Source organism: Pithys albifrons, chromosome 9 (genome assembly GCF_047495875.1).
Source record: "Pithys albifrons albifrons isolate INPA30051 chromosome 9, PitAlb_v1, whole genome shotgun sequence".
NCBI lineage: Eukaryota > Metazoa > Chordata > Aves > Passeriformes > Thamnophilidae > Pithys > Pithys albifrons.
In genome coordinates, this window is record NC_092466.1 from 19,821,717 (window position 1) to 19,848,740 (window position 27,024).

Sequence of the window (27,024 nt, forward strand, 5' to 3'; positions counted from 1 at the left end):
AAGCTTTCAATCGTATCTCCTCAGATTTGACACTCCAAGGTTAAAAGAAAAAAAAAAACACAAAAGAATTGTGTTATACACAGCAGCAGTAGCTTTTTCCAACAATTTTTCAATTATTGCATTGTATACTCTCCAAGAAAAGTAACTGTCTTGGCTACCAGAGGACAAGCTTTAAAAAAGGAGGCAGAATGAAACAATTCCCTTAAAATATACCCCTCTCCATATAGATTGTTTTTAAAACTGCTATTCATTATAGCAGCATTTATACCCGCTGGGCATCTATGATTCAAAACTACCTGTGTCACATGATGAATAAGTGCAACATGCACCATTCACTTTTAAATCAACCCCCTCCGACCTAAGCCATGTAAATCCTTCAGAAATTCACACCAGTATTCTCTTCCTTCAAATCACACATAGAAATAGCCCAATGATGAAAGTTTACCCATGCACAGCCCCTTTAACCCCTACTATTTAAGTATCTGCTTGGAATTATCAGTGACCCTTGTTGCACTCTTGGCTAGTTCACACTGGGTCTTCTAGAGTGTGGACCCACCGGGGACTTCTCTTTTCTCCGGGATCCTTGGAACAAACACTATTCACAACGTTGCCTTTACAAGATAGCACTGTCAGCTCCGCCGATCGAAACAGGAAAGACTCTTCCACTTTTCGCACGTATGTGCGCAGCCTGTCCTTGTCATGCTGTCCCCACCATCCACCCACCCACCCTCCCCGCCTTTCCTACCTCCTGCCTGCCCGCTGGGTACCTATTTGCTTCTATCCTTTAGATATCACCTCCAAGCCTCCCCCCCCCCCCCCCCCCCGCCCCCCGCCCCTGCTGGCGCAGGCAGCCAAGGTGCCGTCCTGCCGCAGCGCTCGATGACACAGCGCCGGCAGTGACATGTGTCTCCCATCAGCGGCTGGGCGCTGATTAATTTAGATCCTTTTCCCGCTACGCTTTAAGGAGCGGGAAAGCCCAAAGTTGGAGGAATGCAGCGTCCCCTCCCGCGAGTATCCCCGCACCCGGACCCCTGGAGCTGCCCCCGCTCCGCCGCCCCCGGCCCGCAGCTCCTCGCCCCCGGGCCCGGGGATTGGCCCGGCGGAGGCGACATCAGCGGCGGGGGGGGGCCGCCCCCACCCTCCCTCCTCCCTCGCTGGCCCCGCCGCCCCCTCGCCCCGGTGCGGCAGGGCCAACGGGGAGACCCAGACGCAGGCAGCGCCCGAGCCTCCGCCGCCGCTCCGCGCCCGGCCGCCCGCAGCATCCCCCGATGGCTGCCCGCCTGACCTGTTGCCTCCTGCTGTGGGCCCTGGGCCATGGGGACTGCCGCTCGCCCGCGGGGGAGGGCGTCGGCAGCTCGCCCCCCCGCCCCGTCCAGCCGCCAGCCACCCGCGACTCGTCCTCCCCCGGCCGCGACCCCCGCGGCGGCTCGTCGCCGTCCCCTGCGCTGGGCAGCATCGCTCAGGACATGGTAGCTGTCCACATGCTTAAGCTCTACGAGAAGTACAACCGGGAAGGGAGCCGGCCCGGCGACGGCAACACGGTCCGCAGCTTCAAAGCCAGGCCGGGTAAGGCGAGCTGGGCGCGGGAGGCACCGCTGGAGCCCCCTCGCTTCTCTTTCGCTTTGAAGTGGTGGGTTTGCGCCGAGATTGTCATTGCTGCGGGTGTCGCGCTGGGGGAATGCTGGGGAGACCCTTCCTAACTACACGGGCAGTGTCTCCCCTCCGCTGTGCGTGCGGCTTCCGACCTCCCCAAACTCCGTTCCCTCCCACGAGTCTGTCCCTTGGGAAAGCCTCCGCTACTGTGGATGCAAACCATCGGCAAAAGAAGGGCCGTTCCCAGCGGACATCTCTCTGGGTCGAAAGATCCTTTCAGTAACACTTGGAGCATGAAAGTAGTAGCTAGTGCTCCAGCCTCTGGTCCTCTCCTCCGGCTCTTCTCGCAGGCTCACAAGTTCCTGCTACAAAGAGTGCCGCCTATGGGACCGCCTAAAACTGCTGGGCATCTTAAATTCCTTGCACTGCCTAAACCTAAGACAGATATCTGACCTCACTCTCTCCAATTTTACTTGGCTTGATTATGAGAGTAGAAAAACATATATACTATGCCAAAACTACACTTTTATTATGGAGTAATAAATAGAAGGTTTGTGTAGTTAATAGTCAAATTCGTTATTCGTAAATCTGATAGTTTGCCAAGAAAACTCAAACTGTCTTTTCTGAAAAACATCTTTCTTCTTTGGTTAACTCTTACAGACTGTAACTAATTATAACCAGCTCTTAAAATAAGAACTGTATCAGTTTCTAAAATCTAATTGTTGGTACCTTGTCAGAAATACTCATTATTCTTTGTGGATTGATACTCACAAAAGCAAATTTTGAACTTATCTATTTCTCCCGTATTAAAGTTTTGTGTATAGAATACAATTCTGCACACAGTGTTTTAGGGAATCATTACTATAATACTGCACAATAATTCATATTGTCTTGTGCACCCCAACTTAATTTCTATTCTTTGTCAACTGTAATGTCAAGAAGTAATCAAATTCAAGGAGGAGGAGACTCCGTGGAAGGGTATTTGGCTAATGAAAATGTCTTTAAATCGAGGAGTTAGGATGTAAAGCAGTTGCAGACATTTGGGAGAGAAATAAACTGTAGTGCCCTAGATCATTGGTTTGCAGCTGCTATAATAGGGGTTAGGAAGGAACTTCCAATGTGGATGGTTATTCCATCACCTCCTGCTATTACTCTTATTTTTCTGTGATCCAAGCAGCCAATACTGGCTGCCACCCAAATAAGATCCTGGACCACACAATGGATTTGGGAACAAGGCAAAAATGGTACTATGTTCTTTTTCTTAATTTTTCAGAACAAGTTACTTGCATCTAAGTAATCTAAATTGTAACAGTAATTCTAATTTAAAACCCTAAAGTAGCAAGATTTTCTATCCACAGGTAGACCATACTGGCCAATTGCAAATCGATATTGCTTTGCACATTTGTCAGATCATGCAACCAAGGCAGAGAGGTCTGGAAGTAACTTTTCATTCCATACAATGGAAATAAGATAAACCTATGTCCAAAACTGCTGTCTCCATGACAACAAATAGTATTTCTTCATAATTCATCAAGCAAGTGATGAACACACTAAAATGAACCATAGAATGATGCAAGATGAGGAAGGGGACAAGAACCTTATTTAGCAGCATGTTTATCTTCTCTGAGAAATTCTGCAACTTCTTTTTTTCAATTCTTCTAACAGAACTTGCCACTTCAGGAAGAGTACTTCACAAACATCTGATCAACTCCCCTCAGTTCACCTCAGCATGTATACACAAGAGTTCGTTATTTCTCTGATAAGGAGCTGAGAATGTAAACTTTTAAATTATTTCATAGTATGAATACCTGTGCATATGACTATGCATATGATTAAAAGCTTAGTAATAAGAATCCACTGACAGAAACAAACGGGTTCTTATCATAGAACGCTGTTTCTCTTAGCCTCCCTGACACTGAAACCATTATGTGGCATCAGTGCAAGCTGTTCCTCTTCATTGTATCAGGAACAAAATACAGATGGCATAGATGCATATTTGAACATTTGTACTCTTAGACTGTCTGAGGGCAGGGGATTAATGAGCATGCTAACCTGCTGTTCTTTAGTCCAAATGATAGTTCTATCCAGCATTAACTGGGAGACAGCAAGCACAAATTTAGGAGGAAGTAGCACTATTAATTTCAAATGAAACTGTGTTTTAAAGGAAGAATGTGGCAGTTAACAGTACTGCCTTTCTATTGTTGCCAAAATTTCTGTGGCTCATCCTCCACAGTGCACTGAAAAACAAACCTAAGTGTTTCTGAGAAGCTGTGGGGTTTGTTAGTTTTGGTTTGTTGTGAGGTTGTTTTTTTCTTCCTTCTGCCAGAGAATTTTCAGGTATGTCAAAAAGGGCAGTCAGAGAGTTGGTCCACTTGGGTTAATTAAAGACGCAAAGTTACCCACTGCGATCCTCTGATGCATTCTAAGTAGCAGCATGAGCTTGGGAGAATAGGAATCTCTTTTTGGTTCTGCCACCACTTTCCCATATCTGCTGAGCTAGTAAAAATTTGGTGTAAACAGTTATTAGTGTGAAATTGCTCATCTTTCTTGGGCAGAGGGTGAAGATGTAAGCTGAGCACAAATTGTGCTACTACCTAAAAAGAAGCTGTTTCAAGTGGGGTTTGAATTTTTTCAATAGTAGTTGTCACTAACTTCAAACAGATCAAAACACAAGCCTTATAAACCAAGTATGTTTTACAGTGCTTTAAACAAAGCTCCTAAATGATGTGTACAGGAAAAGAGCATTGCTCATAGGAGTAATGACCTCCAAAATGTGCCATACTGCTTAATTCCAGCCTCCTTGTGAAATGTCTCTTGTGCACTATTTACAGACAATGAACTTCATATGCTGTTCCCCACAGAGTTAGCACCTGCAGATCTTTCAGGAATCTTCAGTCAGCTTCAGATTACACCATCTTGAATACTAACTGTAAACCTGGTTTCTGCTATTATACTTAGCAAGGTACTACTCTGAGTTCTGCCACAGGCAAGTCTGACAGCTTCTCTCAGCTTGACTTTGTTGTAAATGAAATAGAAGCAAAGATTGCTTTTCTTGCCTGCCTAGAATGAAAGAAAGTCTGAAATTAAAAATCTCTTGGAAGAATTTTGTCCCTCACATGTAAAAAAGATGCCCGGCATGGTGAACACCCTCAATATAATTTGTAATATTGCTACTAAGTAGTTATGAGTTTTTTTCCTCTTATTCAACGTAGTTTTAAGCTGAAGTGACAAGCTCACTATACTAAATGATTTGATACAAGTGAAAAGTAAAATTTGTTAATTCACTTAAATGAAATTAGGCGGTTGGCTACCATTTTTGGTCTCAGATATGTATTCATGTTTTCCTTGCTCTCTTGTAGAATTCTTGGCCCAGATGCCCTTGTACTGCTTCAATCTGACATCCATGCAGGATTCAGAGATGATCCTTGCTGCCACTTTTCACTTCTATGCTGATAAACGCCCTCGGCACCGGGAAGTGTTTTGTAAGCGGTCCAAGAACTCATCCTGCCGCCTCCTTCACCTGCCTCCAGTCCTACAGCTCAACATCATTTTCCAAAGCATTCACCAGAATTCTGCCTATGGACTAGTGAAAGGGAACATCACTGTGCTTCTTCAAAGGCGAGGGACTTGGCATGCAAAGGACATTTCACACATCATAAAAGAATCAAAACGAGCTGGAGAGCTCATTCTCTGTGCTGAGCTTGATTCTGGGGAGAAACATCAGGGCTTCCCTGAACAGGTCACCAGTCATCTACCTTACATACTAGTTTATGCCAATGATCTTGCAATCTCTGAACCTAACAGTGTGGCAGGCACTCTACAGCGTTATGATCCATTTCCTTCCAATGATGGAGACCCAAATCTATCCCCTAATATTTCTACTGATACTCGAGTTAGGAGGGACACATACCTCACTAGCTCTATTCAGAACAATGAGTTGCCAGAAATACATTATAACAACAATAAATACAACAAACATGACATATGGGAGAATGCCTACCGATCCTTGAAACCAAAAGCCTCACGCAAAGATCGAAGGAGAAAAGGGCAAGAAAATACAGAAACACTTACAAAGTCTCAGATGCTAAATTTTGATGAGAAAACAATGAAGAAAGCAAGGCGAAAACAATGGAATGAGCCAAGGATTTGTTCAAGAAGATACATGAAAGTTGACTTTGCTGATATTGGCTGGAATGAGTGGATCATATCTCCCAAATCATTTGATGCCTACTACTGTGCAGGGGCATGTGAATTTCCAATGCCCAAGGTAGTATGCCTTTTTATTCTTGTCAGCTTGCAAACATCAGGCCTACTGTTCTGCTTATCCAACTTCTTTAGTTAGATTTTCTTTTTCATTGTGTTTTGTTGCCTTGTTCAACTGAAATAATTTAAGCAATATTTTTTTCCACCAACTTATTCATGAGTGTGCAAAAGGGTTCCAAGTTTTCTGTAAATGTAATCTGAAGAATAAGAAAAATATCTTAGGTTTATTTTACAATTTCTCCTTTCATATCTTGAAACCATAACATAAAGACTTCGGTGGCTTATGAAAGTATGGTTACATACACTAAATCATCAAACTATTCTGTTGTAGTCAGAGAAGTATGAAGTATTATATGCTAATAATAAACCAAGCTACTGCTTCAGAGTATTTCTGAATTCCACTTGTAATACCTTAGAAGAAAAATCCAGAGTAGTGTCACTGAGGTATTTTTAACTTTAAGAAACTGCTTGTCACTTTTGAAAACAATAATGCTGATTAAGATGATCAAAATTCTAAATACATTTGATAATCCTGCAGGAACAAAAAATTGATTTCCATTATGTGGCTAGAAATGCCACATAGCTGTCTCTAACACTCTTAAAGCAAGCATACTGAATTCTTCCTATAGAAGCAGTTTGAAATTTGCTAATAGAGAGGCAAATATTTGGCCCATTCTCATTCTCCTCTGTGTCAAAAAGTAAAAATTTTGGTAATCCTATGTAGGACAAATATTATCGATATTTCGTAGTGCTTTCAGGTAATGGCAGATTGAAGGATTTGAAGCACAGCATAACCTGCATATTTAGCTACTGTCATTATTTTGCAATTTTACCTCCAAATGGCCTGATTATTTATTTTGCTGACATTTTTGCTTGTGGTCATTCGGCACATAATTAATGGATAGTGTTTTATAGCACAGAATTTCAAGGCTCTGAGACAGGAATCTGCCCTACTTTACATACAGGGAGATTTGATGTATGTTTGTGTTGAAACAAGTAGTATGGTTTCAGGAAGAGTAGATATGCAGGCAAATTTTAAGTCCAGAAACAGTGGAAGTCCAGACTTCACAGCAGGGTGAACAAACCTGGCAGTGTGGTCTTGTGTAGCTGGCCAATGCTGAACCATGTGTACATAAATTGATACATGGTCTGGCAGAAATTAAAGCCTGCACAGATTCACATACAACTTCACTTTTTTATTGTTGTTGTTGTTTGTTGTTGATGTTGTTGTTGTTGTAATACAAAGAGGTCATGCAACTTAACCACAATTTGACTTACCCAAAACAAAACACAGCCTGGGAATATGGGTCGTTTGCAATAGACCCACAGTCTAATGCACCATTCATATACAAAACCAACGCAACCCCAAAAAAGAAAAACCGCAAGCGAACAATTCCACCCTCCAAAAAAAGATGCATTTAACACATTTGGCTTTGTATGAGCAAAACAGCATGACACAGAAGATGACAGGGCCATAGAAGAGTGCACTCATTTCTAGCTGCAACAGTTGAATGAGCTTACATTGCTCACTTATTTAATATTTTATCTAGAAATATGTGTTATATAATAAAGATCCCCTTGTAAATTAAAACCACTTATTTTAGTTCTCAATTTTATACTTGTTTTCTAGATAAATTAATGTGGCACTAGTATCTTGGTGCCTAAAACAGGAATCCTGTAAGTCATTAGCTGGTACTGAAGGCAGTGATGGCTATCGACTGCATGGAGTCGACAAACGCTGCTTCAGTAGATTGTGATCTGTGTCTATTTCAAATAACAATATGAAATAACACATTCGCTGGGAACACTTCAGGAGGTTTTTCATATAGGCTAAATTAAAAACTTGATACTAGAAGCACTAATTCTTTGAATTTCTAAACTCTGCAGTTGCTTAAACACACAAAAACTCCTGTCTCTCTCTTACTGTTCAGATTTGCTGACATGACCAATGCAGGTAGAAGCTGATTTCCACTTCACCCAGCAGCTGGGACACTACCTCACTGCTGCTTGTCTCTGGACAGCTTTGAAATCTAAAGATGAAGGGGGACAAGAAAGAGCAAGCTGTTGTTAATTATGGTAACACATGCTAGTAACAGAGATGCACTTTGCAGCATTGGTCACTTGTTGGGACTTGGCTATAGAGATGCTGTCTTTAACTCCCAAAGGAGCAAGGATGAATTTCACAGTTCCTTCTTGTAATGTCTTCTTTGAGGAAGATCTGAAAGCCATAATGGCAATTAAGGTTTGGATCTGATTTGCTGATATGTTACACATAATGTGAATGTATCAAAACTGAATTATCCTGAAAAAGAGCTCCTTTATTCTATCCGTGGGCTATATAACCTTTCATGTTGAAACGGAAAATCATGTTTTGCATATACTTATATATTTGAAAAATAGAGAAGATAAACCAGACAATATTTCTCCTCAACTGAAGTGTCTACTTCAATGTGTAGTGTGCAAAGTCCCTATTTGTTGTCCCACAGATGTCATTTTCCACCCTATATATAGGTGTGTACCAATAGCAATGAGAGATTCCATGGGCCACATATACCATATTTGTGCAGATATGAGAAAACCCATGAAATTGTAGCAAAAAGCCTGATATGACTAACTCAATTTTCTTACTGTTATTATACTCATCTGCTGGGATAGTATTTAAGCACAGCTGAAGGGGAGTCACTGAAGCTTCAGCCTTAGTGGTGGACTGCTTGCCATGCTATCACCTCATGGAGCACATGCATTCTACTCCATTGAGACAATGACAGGGAAAAGCAATCACTGTCACCAGTAAACCTGTGCTTGACTGTATGTACCTCAAGTAATTGAAGTGGTGAAAACTGTATACTCCTACTATTCAGTTGCTCAGAGTAGTTTAGCTGGTGAAAAAAAAGGAAAAAAAATGTGTTGCATTAAACTGCTAAAGAGTATACTGTTTACATACGTTTTCCCTTTTCTTATTCTCACTGCTGTTATGCCCAATGACTGCCTCCTCAAATGTTTTTCCTTGTGTTGTTAACTGCATCCAAGGATCAACAGTAGAAAAAAACTTCTGGCTCAGCACCCTGAACAGTATTTAGATGTAATGCTGCTGTGAATCTCACTTCATACTTCTCCTGAACTCCCAGCTTTTTTCTAATCTTCTCTCAGTCTGAGGCTTGCTCTGGGAAAAAAAAAAATAAAAAAAAAAAAAGAAAGCCTAGTGAGGAATGCAGAGGGTAGCAAAGACCACAGGTATGAAGCATTTGTCATGAGATTATGATCAGAAAGGCTCTGTAAGGTTGTTTGACTTTTCTAGACTTAACTCTCTCCTATGTGCACTACTTCTGGAGTACTCCACTCTTATAAAAGAGGGTAATTGTTCCAGGAAAAAGTAACTAATTCCAGGTTAGCGTACATGAGGAGAAACTTTATTGGAACACAGGGATAGTTATTTTGGAAATACTTAACAGTAGGCCATTTTCCAAGTCAGAGAAGAGGTTAAGAAAACAAAATACAACATTGCAACTGATAAGTAGTCTTCTCCTGCATGTCTGCCTTCAGCATCTAGGTTACATTCAGGGACATTCTTTCTTCAGGCTACTGGCTACTGGCTGGGCCACCAGTGCCCTCCTCTGGTATTTATGAAGACAGCATAAGGGACACAAACTATCTGTTAGATACACCCAGCACAGGAAAGCTGGATGTGTGAGGAACTGGCTGTGGTGCATCAATCACATATATTCCCTTTATTGAGAAAAAAAAACCAAAACAACAACATAGTTCTTATGATTTTCCAAGTCCACCTGGGAAAGAAATCATTCATAATGAAGCTATCACTATTTCCTTCTCTGTTCCAGGTTGTCCGGCCATCAAATCATGCTACAATTCAGAGCATCGTAAAAGCCGTAGGAATCATTCCTGGCATCCCAGAACCTTGCTGCGTTCCTGACAAAATGAGCTCACTCAGTGTCCTGTTCTTAGATGAGAACAAAAATGTTGTTTTAAAGGTATATCCCAATATGTCAGTTGAAACTTGTGCCTGCCGATAGGTTCATACAAACACACCTTTAACGAGACTGACACGTCCTGCCTGACTGCACTGGGAAGTTGTAAATGAGAAACAAATCCACTTGTGTTGATGAACAAATGCAAGTCTGCAATTCCTCTACAGAAAACGTGCAGAGAGACTAAAGAAATACGCATGCTTACCTGGAAGGATTTGTCATACTGTCATCATTTGTCTTTCATACTCATCTTCCAGGAATTCAGTACTTTTACAGATACCTTCCTAACCTAGCCAAGATACCTGGTGTTTAGTGAGAAATTTAAGTGTAAAGTTTTCCATAATTAAAGGACTAAAATATATTTCTATATGCTATTTTCTGACTATTTTATCTCTTCAGGTAACCAAGAAGATGGGAATTGAACTTGCAAAGGCAGGCTTATTTTAGAATATCACTTTTGTACACAAATCAAAACTTTTTGCCTAAAACACTCATACTCCTTATCTGCATATTTATACTGAAAAATGCTGTAATAATGGGCTTAAAATGTATATTTTCTTCAGGATGCAAGTATAGTTCACTGCATAATTTTTTGATATAAACAGTATGTTAACATAGCCATTTTTTGTTACCCTTCCCTAATATATAATTTGTTCTACAAAAGAAACATAAAGGCCCACATTTTTGGTTTGCTGGATAATTTCAGGTTTTTAAATGTATTGTCTGAATAACACATACAATATAGTAATATGTTGAAATACTAAAAATAAAATAACCGAGATTTATATTTTTGTAAATTATACTTTATATCCTCTAGATTGTTACATGCTTTTAACAAAAGCTAATAAATTAAAGGTACAGTAGTATCTAAAAATATTTGAATTGTCTTTCTACAAATGTACTCTCTTGCATTCTGTTAATTAGATGGAAACATGTAAATACATCCTAATCTTTTCATAATGCACTTCAATAGATTAAAGACAGAAGAAAATACTGTGATCATCTAGACCAACCTCCTGCACAGCATAGATTAAAGAACCTTGTTCAGCAGTTTCTGCACCATGCATTATGGAACTTCTGGTTTGAGCTTGGGAATATCTTTGAAAAACATGCATAAATTTGTCTTTAAAGATTTCATGTGATAGAATATCTCTACTGGACTACAAGTAGCTGTTCCAAAAGTTAGTACTCTTTGTTCAAATGCAGTGGCTTAATCCTGGACTGAATTTGATGAGCTTTAGCTTCAATTCAATGGATCTTACTGTAACCTATTGTACTAGATCCTTTTTATCTATTATACAAAATACTTTCACTGTGTATTTTTAGTGTAGGGAGTAGGGTCAAATTACATTTTGGCAGAGGTCTAAATAGACTGATTTCTTATTCTAAGCCTCAAAACAATTTCTCACAGCTTTCTTCTGAACTCTTTCCAGAACTTTCATTAACTTTCTTTTCAAACAACAGACATCAAAATGGAAAACATTTGGCAGTTTTTCCGTTAGAAGTCTTTACAGAAATAAAGTCTTTGCGTCCCTCAAACTCCTGCACAATCTGCTACTGATACATTTATGGTAGCCTTTATAAGTGCAACATTCCTTTAAGAGCTGATGTTCCACCATGGTGTCTGTCAATCCTCGTTCTCAGTGTCCCTGTGTGCTAGGACACACTTGTCACATACTTCGTTTTCACTCACCTGCTGTACAATAGGATAAGCAGACCAAGAGTGGAACAAACTTCTGAATTCCATGAGGTAACAGAGTGCAAGATAGGAAGTGTTTCCTCCTTAAAAGACAGTCTAACCTTAGGCACTATCTTATCCTATTAAGAGTTGCACCACTTAGGGGAAGGATACTACCTTCTGATGAATGCACTACCTTCTGATGAATGACTAACTGAAAGGCTACTATCCTGCTAAGGTGCTACAGAACTTCTGCCACTAATATTCCATACTCAGGTGGTGCAAATTCCCAGACAACAGAGGTGTGTAAATGTAGTACTTCCTGCTAATCTACATAAAAGCAAGATTCAGGATGCATGGGAGTCTTTGCAAGGTTACTCTTAACAGCAGTTCTTCCTAATTCCTCCTAAAAAGCTCTGACTAAGAAGTAGATAGTTCTAAGGCACCCTGTTAGTGACTGCCAGTTATGACAGACAACAGACCACAGATTCAGCTTGACAGTTCTTCTTGTCCAAAGTACTTTTATACTTTGTAAATTACTACAGTAATTTACTCTGGAACTATTGGGAGAAAGTTTTGTATACTATTGCAGTTAGAGATCTGCCTTAAAAATGTACAGTATTGTGTCTTCATAAATCATGAGAAACTCAACTACAGTTTACAAAGTAATGCTAAGGCTAATGTATAAAGAAAAATTTAAAAGTTCTCAGTCATCATTCCTACAGAACAGCCATAAGCATAACATTTTTCAAAGTACCTTGTGTCCTTGTCATTCCTGTTCTCTATAAAAATCTACCCTTTTCTGTAGATCTGGTCTTGCTCCCATTTAGTACCAGCTCTGAATAGCATGACATGTTAGTCTAGCATGCTTATATTCTCTTCTATTGCATTTTGTTTCCCTTAAGATATATTTGTTGTATCTTGAATTAGTCCTTGGGTACAAACATTCTTTCCAAGATATGCTGATGCAAGCAATTAGAAGAGGTATCATTCAATGATCTGCTATAAGGTCTATAGGACACAAGGAAAAATGCTACTCCTACACTCATGAGGATACCTATAAAACTCTGAGAGGTTAAGACTTTAAGGTTTAAAGTTCTGTTAGCTAAACTGTATTACTGAGGATGGGCAAAACATAATTATACATCTAAGTGAAACTGCTCTCATGGTATATCCTTACTACACAAACAATACACATCTCATTAGTAAAGCTTATTTCATTTGGAGTTTAGATGTACTGGTCAATTTGCTAATGCAAACAAGACCTTCAACCACTATTCGTTTAGTAGTTAAACTACACCTTTCTGGACCCTTGGTATATGAATGTCTAATCTTCTTCTAGAAAGAGAATTTGCATTTGAAATGGCACAAATGCAGTCAGCTGCTGCAAAAGGGCACTGATGCCCTTACTCTTTTGGTTTCAACACCTCTTTATTTCTATGAATATCCTATAAACCATTCTGCTCTATGTTTAAATTTCTAGAGAAAGTTACTATTGACAAACATAGGTCAAGATAATTCCACTAATTAATCCTAAAAGAACTGAGGATCTATAAATATGGGATGCTTAAAGACAGATAAAACATGAAAACAGCTGATACTAGCTAGTAAATTGTTAAGGACTTTTTTTCCCACAATCCAATTTCATTCTTTGAAGCCACAGTTTCATTGCCAGAGATAACAGCACCAGCCAGGATGTACCTAGGTTTTTCACTTGCACAAGGCTGCATAATTAGAAGAATCCCCTGGACAATATTAATATATTTGTTTATCACATGAATTAACAACTTTCTTACTGTCAAATCTCAAATAACAGCTTTCAAAAGGAATTGTCATTGAATTAAGCTGTTCATTTTAAAGTTTCTGCAAAGCTGACACCCAGCCTGACACCATGTGACATCTTTATGCATGAACTAGAAGTCTGTATAAAGCAATCCCCACAGTGTTTGCAGAGGGAGAGAGGTGATAAGTAGATTGCTTGATCTAGTTGAACTTTATGTAATTAAAATTAATTTTAAAGTAAACAGTTGCAGAACTTCAGGTTGCTAGGCACAAGGAATGGAGGCTGCTCCTACTGAGTAGAAGGTTGCACCCTTGAAAGCCACGACTCAAAAAAATTTGTGAATAAAATGGATTTATGGTGCAGTATGAGCAACCAGGGTGATGCTATGTAGTGAGAGCTAATGAAAGCTTTGAAAAGATACACACTGGAGTAATGAACCACATAAGGAAAAAATTTTATTTCTACATGTGGCACTGATGGACTGACACTAGAAAACTACGTATTGCCCTAGGATTTACCTTTTCAAAATTACATTCAAATTCTGAAAGAGACACAGAAAAGAAATGAAAACAGTTACAGAAAATGTCTTATGTCACTAAGAACAATCTGTTTATTTTATCAGAAAGCAAACTGAGAAGTAACTTGATTACACTGTGCAAGCACTTTGACAGGGAGAAAATGTCAACACTATTGGAACTCCTTAAACTAGCCAGAAAGTTACAAAAATTCCTGTCTAGAGGGTAAAGTCAGGCACAATGAAATAATAAATGAAACACCATGGGTTTTTTAAACTATAAGTGATAATCTTTTAGGGTAAGTGCTATAAAATTGAAGGAATCCTTGATTCTTTGACATGTTCAGATAAAGTGTGGAAACACCTAAAAAGTTATGTTTAGCCAAACACAAGTAATTGGACTCTGCATGCAGGTAGAAACACAAAGGCTTCAAGTAAAACAACAGTCTCACTGTACAGGATTGACCAGGATTGATGCCAAGTAATCCTTTTTGACTTTACGTCATAGGAACATAATTAACCAGAATCTTGGATCCACTTATCACTTGAACAGTCACATAAGTGAGCATTTCAGAAGTTTGGTATCAATTTAAATACTGTGTTTGCACTGCTAGAAAATGAGAACAACGGCCAGAAGGGGCAAAATCTTCACTGTATCTTTGCAATGAGATTTTTTTAATGTAAAAGCTCATAATACTATTCAGACTTTATGGCACATGTACAGTATTAATTGAGCTGTTCTTAGAAAAAATTATGCACTAATAGTACAGACAAAGAAATTATGTATCATTAGATTAAATCATAATACATTCATTAAGATAAATAGAAAGTTATATTTTTGTCTATAAGTAAACCTGGGGTTTTTTCTGTATCATGAGAAATTAATTTGCCTTGGCCCCTTCTTCTCATGGATACAGTATCTTCATAGAAAATCTTCTGTATCTTCAAAAAGACTTTTTGCTTTCCATGTGGCGTTAGAAGGCCTAGTTCTGTCTTCATTTAAAGGTCAGTGAAAAAATGACTGGTTGTTCTTGGACAGGATTGACCACAATGAATCTATGAAATATATTACATAAGACACTATAAAAACAAGGCTAAATTCCCATACACCAAAGGAATCAAACTGAAAATGGACAAGCCTGCAAACAAGATGAAGCAAACTTGACACAAAACAGATATTTCACTGTGTACAAACAATAGCTCTTGGCTGATAAACGGAAGGAAGTTTTAAGGTTGTTTGTATTGTCATGAAATCATGTCTTGCAGAATCACAGGTCTGCATCAAATGGTTGGGGATTTTCCGATTGCATGTGAGGGGACTGCAAAAAAGATTTGTGAGATCTTATTTGCCATTTGCTACTGGAGTGATTTTGTTCTAGATCTCTATTTTCTAGTCTTGATAAAAACAGTGTAATCTTCTACGCCCCTAAGAAAGCTTCTCTCTGTGTTGGCAAGGAAATGATAGAAGAATGTAATTAAGCAAAGATGACCCTAAAGTGAAATGTGGATGCTTTACAATATACAATGTCCTTCCCACCAGCCACATGTGTTTGTCAGATGTTTACAGAATCTTCATTAACTAAGAGCTTTGCTAGATAACAGAAGCTGAAGCATGGCATCAATGACTCTGATAAGGGCAAGTGTACGACCAATCTGCTTGACAACTGACAAGAGGCTGCGGTTTGAAGCAGACTGCAAAAAGAGCACAAGAAAGTCATTTGCAAAGAGCATTCCAGTTGTTTGCCTGACATCTTCTTTTCTGTCTGTAATGAAACAAGACTGTTAATCAGCTAAAATACCCTTGTCCTCTTGTCTCTCCACCGGAAAGCAAATACAGAAGAAATGCATTATTTTGGAGTATTAGCTGCACTCTCTGTTTTCAACATCATTGCTTGTTTGACAAGAGGCAAGCCTTTGGAAGACTGGGGCAAGTTATCAGCTATGGGAAGGTCTGACGCACACTTTCATGATCCTGGGGAAGTAGAAGATGAGACCCATTATGACTTTAAATCTTTCCTGGAGAATATGAAGACGGATTTACAAAGGAGTTTGAATTTGTCAAGAGTCCCCTCACAAGTGAAGACTAAAGAAGAACCACCACAGTTCATGATTGATTTATACAACAGATATGCTGCAGACAAGTCCTCCATCCCTGCATCCAATATTGTAAGGAGCTTCAGTACTGAAGGTAGGACAAGACCTAAAAATGTGGACTAGAATTTTTAAAGAAGTACATGGACAGTTGATGCTCAGATTCTTTAGAAATGAAGCATTAAAATTTTGAATTTGCATTCTTGCTCTGTAGTTTCTTTCAATCTTTAAAAAATATAATTACCTTTCATTTTCTTCTTTGATATTTTCACTGTACGATATTCTCTTCTCAAACACTTTAGCTGAGATGATACACTGTATAGCAGAGTTTACATGAACCATGTTTCTTAACCCTAGAGATTTGAACTGAATTTTATGTTAGAATGCAAACTTTTGATCACCTATAATTGAGACATCAGTGCTAGAGAGCTCTTCTTTCCAGTGAGCTCTGTGCATATTTAAAAACTACAGCTAGCAACTGAGAAATATGTCTCTGATCCAAACAAGAAACAGCAGTGCTCCTCCAAAATTCTGAATTACACAGAAAGATTTATATGAATATGGGTGGTCATGCTTGTCTCAACTTAAAAAGATCCCTATCTAAGTAACATTGCATAGATTTTTAAAAGCTGCATCAAAAGAAGCAGTAAAAAACTTAGACATAAATGTGATCCTTGTGATAAAAATGAAATGGAGAATCGAAGTTTCTGTTTTATGAAAAATAGACATAGACAGGTAACAGCACTATGGAAAACTCAAAATTTCCAAATTAGTGTCCCTAGTTCTGAAATGGAAAGAAACCTTGACAATATGACCTAGATTATAGTTTCCACATCTCACTCCCCTCTCTGACTGCTTTAGTGGGTAAATGCTCTGAAGAAGTGGCAGCAATAGCCAAATAAAATTGCCTTAACCCCAATCATGATTAAGCAACTAGTTTACACTGAGCATTAAAAAGACTGCAGAGATCATCTTTAAACATAACAGTCTGATCTTCCAGACAAATATCTGCCCCTCCAAAGACAGAGTTGCTGGTACGGAACATAGATTTGCAGGCAATAGGCATATAACAAGCCCCCACAAATTCAGTGAGTCCAGCCTGGGAGTGGGACCTGGTATGTTTATCACCAAGTCCCAATTTAGCCAGACCCTGAAACTTCGATTTAGAGTTTTCAAAAAAATTTCTATTTCCCCAAAATCCCAGTAATCCAAGCTGCTTTCAAAGTTATCTGAAGACAACAAAAGCCTCAGAGCAGGTAGTTCTTAAAGACACTTAAATTTGTATATGAGTGCAGTTCATCCAACATGATAATGAGTGGGAAATTCATAGGGGGTTTGAGGAATTCTTTGTGTAAAAATATCTTTAGCAAATTGCTAAATCTGAAAACCCTGCACATGACTTGTTTATGTACTTAATACTGACCAGCATCATCCACAGTTTGCTCTAGGCAGCCTCTTTTTGCTCCCCTCCACACACTCACCTGGCTGCGCAATCTTGGTGAAATACTACCAACACCAGGGACCTCCATTTCACTTTTCACCCTCTGTCCTTGAAATGTGGCCAGAAGAGAGTTGTTGTTTGGTTTTTTTTAGTGCTGTGTCCCCATGCTCTTGTTTTACCTCCAAAATACATCCTGAGTCTTTTCAAATCAAGTTACTTGGACAGATAGGAAGCACTGTAACCACATGTTTTAATTTCCTATTGCAGATGTTGTTTCTTTAGATTCACCAGAAGAAAATCCATTTCAGAAACACATTTTATTCTTCAACATCTCTATTCCACAATATGAGGAAATCACCAGAGCTGAACTGAGAATTTTTATCTCCTGTCACAGAGAAGTTGAGTCTCTCTCTAGGCTGGAAGGCACCATGGTCATTTATGATGTTCTAGATGATGGACACTGGGAAAACCCAGAAAGTACCAAATCTTTTGTTGTCTCTCACAATATCCAGAAGTGTGGTTGGGAGATGTTTGAAGTGTCCAGCGCTGTGAAAAGATGGGTCAGAGCAGACAAACTGAAGACTAAAAACAAGCTAGAGGTTGTTATGGAGAGTAAAGCTCTGGGTGGTTTCACTTGTGGGAAACTGGGTATCAGTGTTGCCCCTGACACTAAAAATCTGCCCCTGTTAATAGTGTTCTCCAATGACCGCAGCAATGGGACAAAAGAGACCAAAGTGGAGCTCCGTGAGATGATTGTTCATGAACAAGAAAGTGTGCTGAAGAAGTTAGGAAAGAACAACACTTCATCTGAAGAGGAAGAACAGGGAGAGGAAAAGGCCATCGGTGGGCCCCACCAGCATTCCTCCAGAAGCAAGAGAAGCATCGGGGCCAACCACTGCCGGAGAACCTCCCTTCATGTGAACTTTGAGGAGATTGGCTGGGATTCGTGGATCATTGCACCAAAAGATTATGAGGCTTTTGAGTGCAAAGGAGGTTGCTTCTTCCCTCTGACAGATAACGTTACTCCAACAAAACATGCTATTGTCCAAACTCTGGTGCATCTCCAAAACCCAAAGAAAGCCTCCAAGGCCTGTTGTGTTCCAACCAAACTGGATTCAATCTCCATTCTTTATAAGGATGATGCTGGTGTGCCTACTTTGATATATAACTATGAAGGGATGAAAGTGGCAGAATGTGGCTGCAGGTAGCATACAAGCCAGAATCTCTAAGAATAAGAATACCTCCTTTTTCTGCTCTGTGTAAATCTGTACAATAGTGATGCAAATGAAACTCCTTGAAAACTAGGTTTGGAGCAGGGCATGGGGCTGGGTGTTGGTTTTGCTGCTTGTTTAAAGGAAAACTGTCATTTAAAGAATGGCAATCACTGTAAATAGCCAGCATTATATATCATAGCAAAGCAAATACTGGATTAAAATATTGTGAGAGCAAATGAACTATGCATTATTTGCCAACAGTGATACAATTTGAATATCTTATTTCAACCTTTCTGTTTAATCAATTCTGTTTAGGTCACAAAAGAAAGGATTTTCAATGGAGATTTAGGATGTCCTGCCAATGTTTAACAGCTATTGATATCTAGTTCTCTCAGCCAACTGTCATATTTTCAACTTCTGCAAAACTCTGTAAATGGAATGTAGTCTGCATGATAAAGTCAGGAGTCTAAATCCAGGAAGCCTTTTCTCATATCAATATTCTCAAAGGCTTTTACAGGCAAATTATTTGCTCCTGTAAGTGGAGATTTGCAGTATTCAAAACAGAAGAGACTCTCGAGCTTACTTTATTCCCAAGTTTCCTTCTGTGGGTAGCAGGTGCCTTAGTTTCAGCTTTCTTATCCTCAATGTCCCTATTTTTACCCCTTTATAGCACATACTTGAATGATAAGAAGTGCAGCCTTCCGCTTCTAAGACACTGTTTTCTAGGAGGAACTGCAGCCCTTATCTCTGCACAAAGATAAGGAACCACTTCGACCTACTGCATATTCTTAGTATTTCTTTGGAAGAAATGATGTTCAGCCCTAGAAGCTGTATCCCAAGAGCAGTGGGGGTTAGCAGAGCTCAGCATGTTTGAAAAGCCCAGGCTAATTATTTAGAGGTCTAAAGATGCTGGAGTCTGACACAAGGTTCTTAATTTTTTTAATTTCTCCTTAGCAGAAACTCCATTTTACATACAAAATTCTTTCACCCCTTGGAAGGCTGGGAGAACCAGAAATTTTTGATCAGTGTTCTATGAGACTTATACTGCTGTATGAGAAATATAATATTATATGATATTTCTCCTGACCAGTTGTGTTTTCACTAAACAAGGATCCCATCTTTCATACAATTAAACTTCCTTTGATGATAATGAAGGTTTTACCTATAACAGGACAGACAAATTGTCTTCTGTCTGTTGCAGGTGAGAGGTTTAAATTCTGTACAATGCCACCACAGTCCACCTCAATTCTACTGCTTAATCATCTTTACACACACACACACACACACACACACACACACACACACACACACACACACATGCATACAAATCCATCAGGGAACACTTTTGGACCAAAAGCACAACAAACTAGACACCCATTCAAAATGGTTAAGAATATTGATGAAGCAAAAATCTAAACAGTACCTTAATGTATGGAAGTAGGAAGATTTAAATCAATACATATGTTTTAAATTAGGATAGCCTGTGGGCAAGATGAATTCATTTGGCATGAACTGGTCAGCTTGAAATATAATATGTGGTTTATTTACTATTGTTAATTTAATACAGAGCAAACAGCAGGTGAGTGTGAACAGGGCAGTTATAATTCCATCAAGAGCTGCTGGTTACCTCTCAAACCATGAGCACAAAGCACGATTCACCAGGATTCTTGAACTGATTTATAGTATTTTTTTTTAGAACTGGTCTGCAATTGGATCACATCTGAGATCTGGGTCCATGCAAACTCCATCCATCCATAGCTGCAGGTCATTAACCTCTTAAACTTCCCATGGAAGTAATAATTTTACCACTCCCCACTGGTTTCAGTCGTGTAAGAGTCATGTCTTCCTCCTGTCAGAACCCTCTGCATTCTCTCACTATTTTGTTCATGTCTCCTAAGCTCCTGACATTTTGCTCCTGACAACTTCTCTTAATCAAATGGCAGAAACTACCAAACAAGCAGTTGGTGTGATCACATTAGGAAAGCTATTCACCTTTGCATCAAGGTAATTGTAGCTGTGTGCCCTTCAGTCATCTACACACAAAGTCCTAGATATATTCTGACTTCACCGAATACAGGACTTCATCCATCATTAAAGGAAAAAATGGGGAAGGGGAAAAGACCAGTTCTCACATCATCATAGACAGAAATTCTCAAAAATCTTTCTTTTTTCACATTCTGAATTCAAACATTGTTCTTTATTTCCCAAGCTTATTTTGAGGGGGGAAAAAAGGATCCAAAGCCACTTTTGGTTCAAAACTTCAGATCCTTGCTATGCTATCAGAGTTCCAGAGGAACTCTACAGATCCCATCCCAAAACTAGATTATAAGTTGTTTTTGTATTTTAATTTAAAAAGTCAGTTGAGCTTCCAGTCAGCTTTAATGATCACATTCCCATTGGCTTAGCATTTTGGTTGGTATGGTAGTAAAATGAAACATGAATCTTTCCATAAGATAATGAACAAGGTCAAGAAGAAATGAGAACTCCATAGTGGCTACAGCTGCTACTACCTTCAGCATGGTTGAAGTGTGTGTCAAATTGATGTTCGGTTTTACATTTAGTGACTTGATTTATGTAGTTTTGCACATTCAACTTTAAATAATTATTTGAGCTCCCTCATGTTTCAACTGCTTTGGGATGTAACAAATCAGCCAGGTGGTCAACGCAGTACTAGAGGATATACAAGTTGCAAAGAGCAGGGAAGCACCTTGCCCCCTGCTTCAAGCTGTGTCCCAGTGGACACTGAAAAACCTCCTCTCATCATGGGATTATCAATGTCGACAAGCAGCTTACTGCTACTGAGGAGCAGGCTGGGGTTTGTGCACTCTTCAGCAGGTGCACAGTTAAAACTCATTTGGTTAACATAAACATGTGGCTGATGCATGCCCTCCTTCTCAGGCCCATTAGCTCTCTGTGTAAGTCCCGTAACATTGGAATCACCTGCTGACTCCACAGCCAATTTTAAGGCTAACCTATAGCACTTCAGTCTGTATAGATAAACATGATAAGCTGGTGGAAGCTGTTCGGGGCTATTTTCAACTAGTTTCATACCTTGTCTGTGTACACAGCAGGCACAGTGTTCTCTGATCTCATCCACTCCTCCATGCCTTGTCCCAACACAGAAGAACAGCTGATGCAACTTAACAACACAATATCAGCAATCACTGAAAATACAACCATCTCCATTTTCACTATTCTTTTCCACAGGTGAAGATGCAATAGCCTAGTGGAAATCTGGAGGTGTTTGGCTGTTATCTGCCCAAATGGTTTTACACTGTAAAGATTCTGACAATATAGAAATACTATGCTAGAATTAACAATTCCTGATATTCAGAATAAGAGGTTTCAGATGGCCCCTCAAGGAGATTCATTTCAGGCACAACTGTGCCCTTACACAGGTAACTCTGCTCCCAGACCACAGCTGATTCTACTTTTCAGCCTCCTCAGAGCCTGGCTATCATCACATAGGTCATGCACACAGGTGCATGGCCATGCACCATGCAGATCCAGGTGGGCACTCACTGTGAGCTCCTGGAAGTATCAATACTTTGCTGTAGCTCCTCATAGGCAGCACTGAGTCATTTTTTTTATTGCAGAGTTGCAAGGTGCAATTAAGAACACAGAACAAGCTAGCAAGGCCAACAATTAGTACATGAGCAATGTCTGTGAGGCAAGACCTTGTCCTCAGACTGCATAACTGCTCCACATCCCCTCTGGCTGCTCTGAACAGCTAACAGAACATTGCATGTGACTACTAACCACATCCTTTCTCCTGTGTTAACTACCCGACATACCATTTGTTGTGTTTAGCAGAATCAAAAACAGGGCAGTATAGGGGGAGCCCCTTATACCGAGCTGTACTGTGGACTGACACTCAGAAGAGCTCAGGCACAGCAGACATCAGAACGCTTGATCAGAAGGCTCACAACTTAGGGAGTTTATTCAAGATAGGTTAACATACAGATCTTCACAGCTCATAGTAAAAGTAGATAATTCCTAGAAGTTCCTATTACATCATCTCACATCCTAGTAGATCTAACTCTCACGCAGTAAGAAGCACACTTGATATGCATTCTCACATCCAGCATGCTACCACATAATTGGTTAACCAATTCACCTTACATATACCACAGCCTCTCACTGGTCACAAGCCACCACACATACTCCAGGTAGCTCTGTTCTCTTTAAGGTAGAACTTCATACAGCTTTCCTTAAGGGATGCACTTACACTCACCCCTACAGGGCAGGTCCCTCCTTGGTCTCTACAGTGTGCAGGACCCAGAGCTCTGCCCTCCATCTGCCAGGTGGGAAGCTCTGCCTGCCTGGGGTGCAAACCTCCTCTGTGCCATCCCGGCTCTGACTGGGGACCACAATCCACCTCAGAGCCTTATTTTGGCCTCTCTGCAGCTTTCAGTGTTTCCTCCAAGCCCTGCCTTGATGCCACCTCCAGGCTGCGGCAAGCTGCTATGCCAGCTTGGTTCCATACACTATAGCCACCTCCACACATTTTCATACTCTCCCTCCCATAGTACTTTAAAACCTCTCAGCATAAATGTGTCTCCAGTCACCTCACTCTGGGCTGCCCACAGCCTTTTTTGCCCTCTCAGTGTCTCCAAGCTGCCGAGCTGCCTTGGCTGCTGCTTCCAGGCTGCCTCAGGAACCTGTCATCCCCCTGGGCTGAACCTATTTCTTTTTTGTCATCTCCCTTAAAACTTCTGCTGGACCACGAGTCATTATTGAGCTAAAAGACTCACAGGAGAATGGCTTCAGTGTAGCCCCAGCAAATCGATTGCCTCGAGTCAGTCCCCATACTGAAGTGTATGGTTTGGCTGGAGCCTGACACATCCACCATTAAGGGGAGTATTAACAGAAAATCAAAAATCCATCACATTTTGAATTTAAGTTTTTCTTGTTATAAATGTAATAATTAAAAACCACAGACTGCTATTTCCATTTTCATAAAATGGAAGGATTTCAGTATTAAAAAATGTGGAAGAAAACTTCCAACAGCTTTAATTTTAATCTATACAGGTTTGTATAGCGTAAACCTGTAGAGTATATCCCTGGCAAACCCAGGTATAAAAATCTAACATTACTTCTTTTGGCATGGGAATTATAAAGGAATCTAAGTTTGATATTCATTATTTTTATTTCCAAGGGGCCTAGAAAGCCTATTCAGGAACAAGGTTTCCTTTGTACCAAACAGTACAAGAACAGAACAGAAAAGACGGCCTTAGACCATACCTATGCAATTCAGTCATGCCTGTCACAGACAGCCATGAAGTAGTACTGACCCAGACTTGTACATCTATAAAAGGCATTGAAGATTTGTCTAGAAATACTTACTGAAGTCCTGGAAGCATTAAATATTTTATTAGCATAGTCCTTTTCTTGAGCTAATAAACCCTGCCTCCCAGTATTTAGAAGCCAGGTACCACTTTTACATTAATCCTAATTACTATATATAATTTAAAATATGGCTGTATTAGGAGGCTCTGCTAAAACCAAAAGTAGTTTATTTCCAAATTTCACCTTTATCCCCTTGGCACCTCTGCCAGTGAAAAAGGTGCTCTGGCTGCCACCTTCAGATGAACCTTCTGCTACTGTGTTTTATCAGTGGCCAAATGCCTACGTGAGTCTCATGAGAGAATGGTGAAATCAGCTGCAGATGAGAACTGGGCAGTATTGGAGCAAAATAAGTAAAGAAAAAAATAAACAACAAAACGTTTAATCTTGCTCTTAACGAAGATTTTCAGCATGTGATCTGAGTGATGCAGACCATGCACACAGACTACTCTGGGACAGATAAAAAAATACCTCTTTTTAGGGTATGTGGGAAGTTCATACCCACAGGAAGTCAGAAAATGAAATACTTGTGGACAGATTTTAAAGGATCATAAAGTTTTATGAGTTATAAAAGGTAAATCTGGGCCTGAGCTATTTAGTTCTGCTCAAAAATAAAATCAAAATAAGACTTTGGCTTGGGTTATACTAGAAATGAGAACTGGTGGTAGAGTTACATTTTGGATCTGAGTACTCATAGTTCAATGAACAGTCTTGCATTAAACAACATGTTTGATAAAAATTTAAGCTATGTGTGTCCTGAAATAATTAATTAAATAGTCACTCTCCAAAACTCGAATAATTCCCACCACACAAGAAAGGATTCTTACCTTCTAACACCATCTATAAAGAATTACCCACACAGCAGTGAATGTTACATGTCATATTGAATTCAGAGCAAGAGAAATAGATCACTGAACAGATCCAGTGTGGAAAAAATGCTTCTTTCCACTGTCCTAGCATTTTAAGGTATGCATGTTGGAAAAACAATTTATTTTACATTGACATTGTAAAGCTGTTCTTTTCTGCATGGTAATGATAAAACACCTGAGGACGACTATGTATCTGACCTGAGGAATAAACTGAGCTGTATAGTGCTGCCATATCTAATCATAATTCTGTATATATTCCACAAAATCTTTGCTTCAAAAGAACCCCAGCTACAGTTTCCAGCTCTGATATGAAAAATTTTAGACTGTGATAAAATGCACAAAAAATGTCAGAAAAACAGAGAAAAATTTCTTTTTTTCTAAGTCTTATGATTTTACAACACCCATAGGCAAGAAAGTGCCATTTTGTGATAGCCTCCACATAAGGCCTCACTGGAGAAGAATATTGTGAATCTGTAGAAATGCTTCCTTAAATGCTAGGACAAAAAATTGTCTTGCAAAGAGTTTAGCAGTGGATATACAGATCTCATTTTGATATGGAAGGTAAGTATTTGAGACATACCCTGATTAAAAATGCTCATTTTCTGCTTGTTCCTGTCTCCTTTCTATGATCTTCATTGCCGTTCATCTATGCCTGTTCCATTCAGAGTAAGATGAGGTTACTGTTGACTCCTTGTATATAACATCTGTAACATCCTGTTCACACACTGTTCACCTCTTTGCACAGCGAGTTAAAAGTGTGGAGATTTGAGTAATGTTCTGTCATTTCAAGTTACAATAAATTCTATTCGAAAACACAGTGAGTTAAAAGTGTGGTGATCTGAGTAATGTTTTGTCATTTCAAGTTACAATAAATTCTATCCGAAAAGAAAAAAGTGGCATAGAGTACAGTGAAAAAGAAGGCATTTTAAAAATTTTTTTCTTTTAAGATTTGCTGTGATTTAAACAGCAAAATGAAATTTGTTCCAAGAAATCCAGAAAATATGAATTTCTTCAATTTCTATGGCAAATAATTTAACCTTATTTCCACCATTATCCTGCACTTGCTAAATAGTTTCATATAAATATGGATCCATTATGTACTATGTACTGAAACATTAAAAAAGAATGTACTGTAGTCCATAATCATGCAATGTCATTCTTTTTTTCTGGGGCAGAAAGCTGTAGGCTTAAAGCCACTCTACAGACAGTCAGAAATAGAGATCCATCCTGACATGCTCTTAGGGATATGAATTATTGTACTTTTAATCCCAATTCCTGTCACAATGGGTCCACTTTGTTTCTTGGCTTCTGGGCATGCCCTTCCTCCAGCACCCAGCAGGAGTAAAAGAAAAGAAGAAAGAAGAAACAAAGAGGGGACCCATTGAACAATCCAACACACCAGCCCAGGAGGCAAAATATCTAACCCGTCCATGTGTACACATTTTTACTTCATTGTTTTAGATCATACATATTTTTTCCCTCTTTTTACTCTTGGTTACCATCGTAACAAAATTAGTTAATCTATATCTGCATTTTCAAATTAATTGAAAGGGGTTGGAATACACAAAAACCTGCAAATAATATTACAAGGCTGAGCAGTCCAAAGTGGGAAATGCCAGAATTAAGATTATGTATGTACCATCTCCCTCTTGGTCATATGCATTAATCACACAACCACAGCTCATAATATATGTACTTCAAAATGTTTTTATTTTCTTCCACCTTGTTCAGTGCACAGAGCTCAAGGCACTTAAGAATTCAGTTGGGCATTTAAGAAGTACAACACCTTTTTTATTGAACTGATTGTCTTACTGTACACTACGGTGTGTGTGATTATTCCTGTGGTGACAGAATTTAGAAACACTACCAGAGGCTGGAAGTAAAGGTAGGTTAAGTGGTAGACATTAATGTAGCAAGAGAGACCGCTTGCCCCAAAAACTTTTCAAGCTAGACAAACAGAAGAGCCAGGGGCTAGAAAAGCAGTAGAAATAGATTTGCCCAGGATCCTGTCCACTTACAGGCCACATGAGGAATTAATGCAGCTCTGGCAATAAATCCTGTAGCTCTAAAGGCAATTTCTGGACAGAGTATGGTTATGCTGGAGAGGTTGGTTTTTTTTTACCTACCTTCGCCCTGTAGTGCTGGAGTATTCATTGCAGGAAGAAAGCAAGAAGAGCAATTCAAATTGGTGACAATGCCCTGGAGTTAGGTCTGTAATGGATGTCACACATTGTACAATATAGATA

General features: G+C 39.5%; 2 protein-coding genes across 2 annotated transcripts; both read left to right on the plus strand.

The window, feature by feature from the left end:
- Window positions 1-927: 927 nt before the first annotated feature.
- Window positions 928-10,710, plus strand: GDF10 (growth differentiation factor 10). Its single transcript, XM_071563285.1, has 3 exons — window positions 928-1,566; window positions 4,953-5,860; window positions 9,696-10,710. The coding sequence occupies exons 1-3, from the start codon at window positions 1,269-1,271 to the stop codon at window positions 9,885-9,887; spliced, it is 1,398 nt and encodes a 465-aa protein (XP_071419386.1). The 5' UTR covers window positions 928-1,268; the 3' UTR covers window positions 9,888-10,710.
- Window positions 10,711-15,429: 4,719 nt separating this feature from the next.
- On the plus strand, window positions 15,430-19,334 carry GDF2 (growth differentiation factor 2). The gene is made up of 2 exons (XM_071563727.1): window positions 15,430-16,005; window positions 17,617-19,334. The coding sequence occupies exons 1-2, from the start codon at window positions 15,660-15,662 to the stop codon at window positions 18,555-18,557; spliced, it is 1,287 nt and encodes a 428-aa protein (XP_071419828.1). The 5' UTR covers window positions 15,430-15,659; the 3' UTR covers window positions 18,558-19,334.
- The last annotated feature ends 7,690 nt before the right edge of the window (window positions 19,335-27,024 follow it).